This window comes from Cydia amplana, chromosome 10, assembly GCF_948474715.1.
Source record: "Cydia amplana chromosome 10, ilCydAmpl1.1, whole genome shotgun sequence".
Classification (NCBI taxonomy): Eukaryota; Metazoa; Arthropoda; class Insecta; order Lepidoptera; family Tortricidae; genus Cydia; species Cydia amplana.
In genome coordinates, this window is record NC_086078.1 from 10939140 (window position 1) to 10943288 (window position 4149).

The 4149-nt window shown below is 40.6% G+C and overlaps 1 protein-coding gene across 1 annotated transcript; it reads left to right on the forward strand.

Moving 5' to 3' along the window:
- Positions 1-2618: 2618 nt before the first annotated feature.
- On the forward strand, positions 2619-3305 carry LOC134651686 (uncharacterized). The gene has a single exon (XM_063506786.1). The coding sequence runs from the start codon at positions 2619-2621 to the stop codon at positions 3303-3305; it is 687 nt and encodes a 228-aa protein (XP_063362856.1).
- Positions 3306-4149: the final 844 nt, after the last annotated feature.

The window sequence follows — 4149 nt, forward strand, 5'->3', positions numbered from 1 at the left end:
AGGATCACTCGTGCGTCTGTCTGTCTGTCCGTCCGTCCGTCTGTCGCAGCCTATTTTCTCCGAAACTACTGGACCAATTAAGTTGAAATTTGGCACACATATGTAAGTTTGTGACCCAAAGACGGACATGTAACGTAAACAAATGAATTTTAAATATGGAGGCCACTTTTGGGGGGTAAAAGAGCAAATCAAAAATAAAGCATTTCAATCTATATCGTGTTACATATCAAATGAAAGAGCTCATTTTGAGAATCTCAAACATATTTTTTTTAAGATAAATAGTTTAGCAGTTAGCAGTTATTCAAGAAAACAAGCAAATAATGACCCCCCCCCCTTTATCTCTGAAACTACTGAGTCTAAAATTTTGAAAAAAATACAATAAATAGTTCTTTACCTAAAGATGACAGGAAAACCTATTTTAAATGTGCAATTTTTGATGGTTTTTTTACTCACTTTTCATTAAAAAAAAAATATTGTTAAAAATTGTGTAATGTACGGAACCCTTGGAACGCGAGTCCGACTCGCACTTGGCCGGTTTTTTCTATCAAGCGAAAGTCAAAAACTTAGGATTCGAATCGCTGAAGTCCCTAGAGAAAGGCCTCAAGGTTGCTAATTAAATCTATTACAGCTGCATTGTGATTTGTGATCCAAAAAAACGCTAAGACTTTTTAGGGTTCCGTACCCAAACGGTAAAAACGGGACCCTATTTACTAAGACTCCGCTGTCCGTCCGTCCGTCTGTCACCAGGCTGTATCTCACGAACCGTGATAGCTAGACAGTTGAAATTTTCACAGATGATGTATTTCTGTTGCCGCTATAACAACAAATACTAAAAACAGAATAAAATAAAGATTTAAGTGGGGCTCCCATACAACAAACGTGATTTTTGACCGAAGTTAAGCAACGTCGTCGGGCGGGGTCAGTACTTGGATGGGTGACCGTTTTATTGCTTGTTTTGCTCTATTTCTTGTTGATGGTGCGGAACCCTCCGTGCGCGAGTCCGACTCGCACTTGGCCGGTTTTTTTTATCCGTTTTGTGAACTATGCACCTTAACATATTTTGAGTTGTAAAGTTCTGCGCAGTATTCTAACAAGGAAGTTAAGTATGGTTAATTGTTCTTGTTATAGCCACTGAGATGAAGTGTGTAATTACTTACGTTTCAAAGAGCTACATAAAAAAACATCACAATGTCTGACCATTCTATTTACATTGTATTTCTAGAACTATAATTCGGTTTTTTTAGCATTAGAAAAAACTTGCAAGAAGGTAAGCGATCTTGACATGTCTTTTAATTGAAAAACGCTTTTTAAAAATCAAAAACTATTACTTATGAAAGCAGAAGGATATAAATGATCGTATTAGATTCATAATTGTTACATATTTGCCGTAACTTATTTTAAAAATGTGTTTTTCAATTAAAAGACACATCAAGATTGTTTACCTTATTTCTAATGCTAAAAAAAACGAAGTATAGTTATGCACGAAATGTTTTCGTGCCTGCAAACTGCAACATTTAATGTGTGGTGTGAATCTCTCAAATATTGATGTTTCTCATTGTGGTATAGGCTCTTTAAAGAAAGCATTTTTGTTAAACTAATTAAACATTAATATAAATATTAATAATAAATATAAATTTATTTAAAACGGTAATGGTATTTTTAATGTAAAATTTTAAAGTGTTGATTTCGGATTTAATAAAAAAAAATAAACATAAATGTCTAAGTTTATCGTATATGGCGTAAATAAGAAGTTAAGTAAATAAATTTAAATTTTGATCATTATAGTACCTATATGAAAGTGCTATTATTAATCAATACACTGTTCATTATTACTAAACTCAGATGTTTTATAGTTAAACAAATAATTTACAAAAATTTAGCACCTTTGTATTAATCAAGGAAACTGTAGGTCTAATTTAAATATATATGCAATGCAATACTTTGTTATCCCACATACTGTAAATGACCGTTTGTTTCTTAATAAAAGAAAACAAAAACTAATTTGCCAGCCATTTTCGCCTCAGTATAAAATGTATACAATGTGTAGGTATAGCTGGTCAACCAAATCTTGTCCGTAAAAAAAGGCGCGAAATTCAAATTTTCTATGGGACGGTATCCCTTCGCACCTACATTTTTCAAATTTGCCGCCTTTTTCTACTGTCAAGATCTGGTTGACCAAGTATACCTACTATTATAGGTACACATAATATAGGTATCTTTACAAGCTACCTCCCACTAGTTTGGCACTGACATAAACGCTAGCTTAACTTACTTTATATGCATACTTACTTACTTTATGTTAGTCAAACTCGTGGTAAGGATCTTACCCCCTTATTCATAAAACTTTGTAAGCCTTCATTTGTTAATTTATGTTTTATCCCTTTCTTACAAATTCATAAGTTAAAATGACAAATTAATAGCTAATTGAGGCATGTAGCGCGTTTATGAATAATTTTATTAATTCATTTATATTTATTTTTAGTAAGTATTGTTTAATTTCGTTTTTAATATCTTCAAGTAAAACTGTTTATTTTCCTTAGCGCCACTTGCACCATCCTACTTACCCGGGGATGCCCGGGGTTAACCCGTTAAACCAGTGTCAAATTGTACTGTTAACCATGGTAACTCCAGGTTTAACCGGTTACGCAGCAGCTGGCCTGCTAGCCGGCAGCCCGCCTTGGGACCTTGAAGCCAAGGTTCAGTCCGCGGTCTATTGGCGGGTGCTAGCAGCAAGGAGGGAGGAAAACTGGCCCGCCCCTCAAGAAGTTCGCAAGTGGCGGGAAGAAGCACGAGAAGTGCTGTATGAAAAATGGTCGGAGCGTCTGGAGATCCCGGGAGCTAGCCGGGACCTGGTGACCGCTGTTCGGCCTGTTCTGAAAGAATGGGTCGAACGCAAGCACGGTGCACCCTCCTTCCACCTCACACAGCTCCTGACGGGGCACGGCTGCTTCGGCTGGTACCTGTGTGAGAGGGTGGGAAGAGAGCCGACGACAGCGTGCCACCATTGTGATGGAAGAGCCGTGGACACGGCACAACACACACGCGAGATATGCCCTGCGTGGGCGGAGCCTCGCGCTGCCCTGTCCGCGGCTGTAGGAGGAGACCTCTCACTGCCGGCGCTAATACGCCGAATGATTAGCAGTGAAGAGGCATGGGCGGCAGTGGCTTCCTTTAGCGTCACCGTTCTGACACAAAAGGAAGCCGCAGAACGATCGCGCGAGGACGACGCGAACTCGCTCCCTCAGCGCCGAAGGAGGCCAGGTAGGCGGAGAAGAGCCTTCGCAGCAAGGCTAATGCCGCCTTAACGGGAACCTGCGGGTGATGGGTCGGGAGTTCCATCACTCGCCTGAAGAGGTTTCGAGCTGGAAGACCCTCAAGTGTTCCGAGGTGTCTTCAGCGGAGTAAGCTGCTAGAGCAGCCCCATATGGTGAGCTCGCAAGAGCATCGCCGACGGGGTATCGGAAGTCTACAATAGAGTTCCCGAAACCCCGCCTACAAAGCGCGCGGCGGAACACCCCAGGGGGTTTAGTCCGTGGAAGTCGGACATACCCACAGGGCTTCTCCCGGGCCAGTGGGATCCATAAGGGATTCCCCCTGGGTCATCAAAAAAAAAAAAAAAGGTTTAACCGGTTAACCCCGGGTTAGTGGAATGGTGCGAGTGGCGCTTACAGTGGTGTCTATAATTGCACCATTAGTAGGTACTTAAGCAAATATTCCCAAAATTTACCACATCGGTAACATCACAGAACAAGTTAGAATGGCGATGCTAGCAGGGTACGTGTCGCCGCCGGTTTTGAGCAAACGCTCGCATGCTACTCGCCCGCGCTGACCGAAAAACGAAGTAAACATGCCTTTTGCGAGTTTTGCGCCACAATAACTTTCAGATTAAGAAGCCAGACATCAAATCTGTCTAAAGGAGGCGTATCCATTTTTTACTACCGTTGCGCGAGTGTTAGTAAATGTGGAGAGGAACGAACGGCGACACCGGTTCCGATACTAACTGCGCGCGATAGCCGTTCTAACCTCTTTAATATGTTCTGTGGGTAACATAATATAAATTATATTATGCTGCTATTCTAGTGAAAGTTTTAAAAGTAAGGCTTTTTATTTATTTTCCATAGTCTATTATTACTTACCGTTAGTAATAAC

Bases quoted from the DNA above. Each gene is read 5' to 3' on its own strand.
- LOC134651686 (XM_063506786.1), top strand. From the start codon at position 2,619: ATGGTAACTCCAGGTTTAACCGGTTACGCAGCAGCTGGCCTGCTAGCC.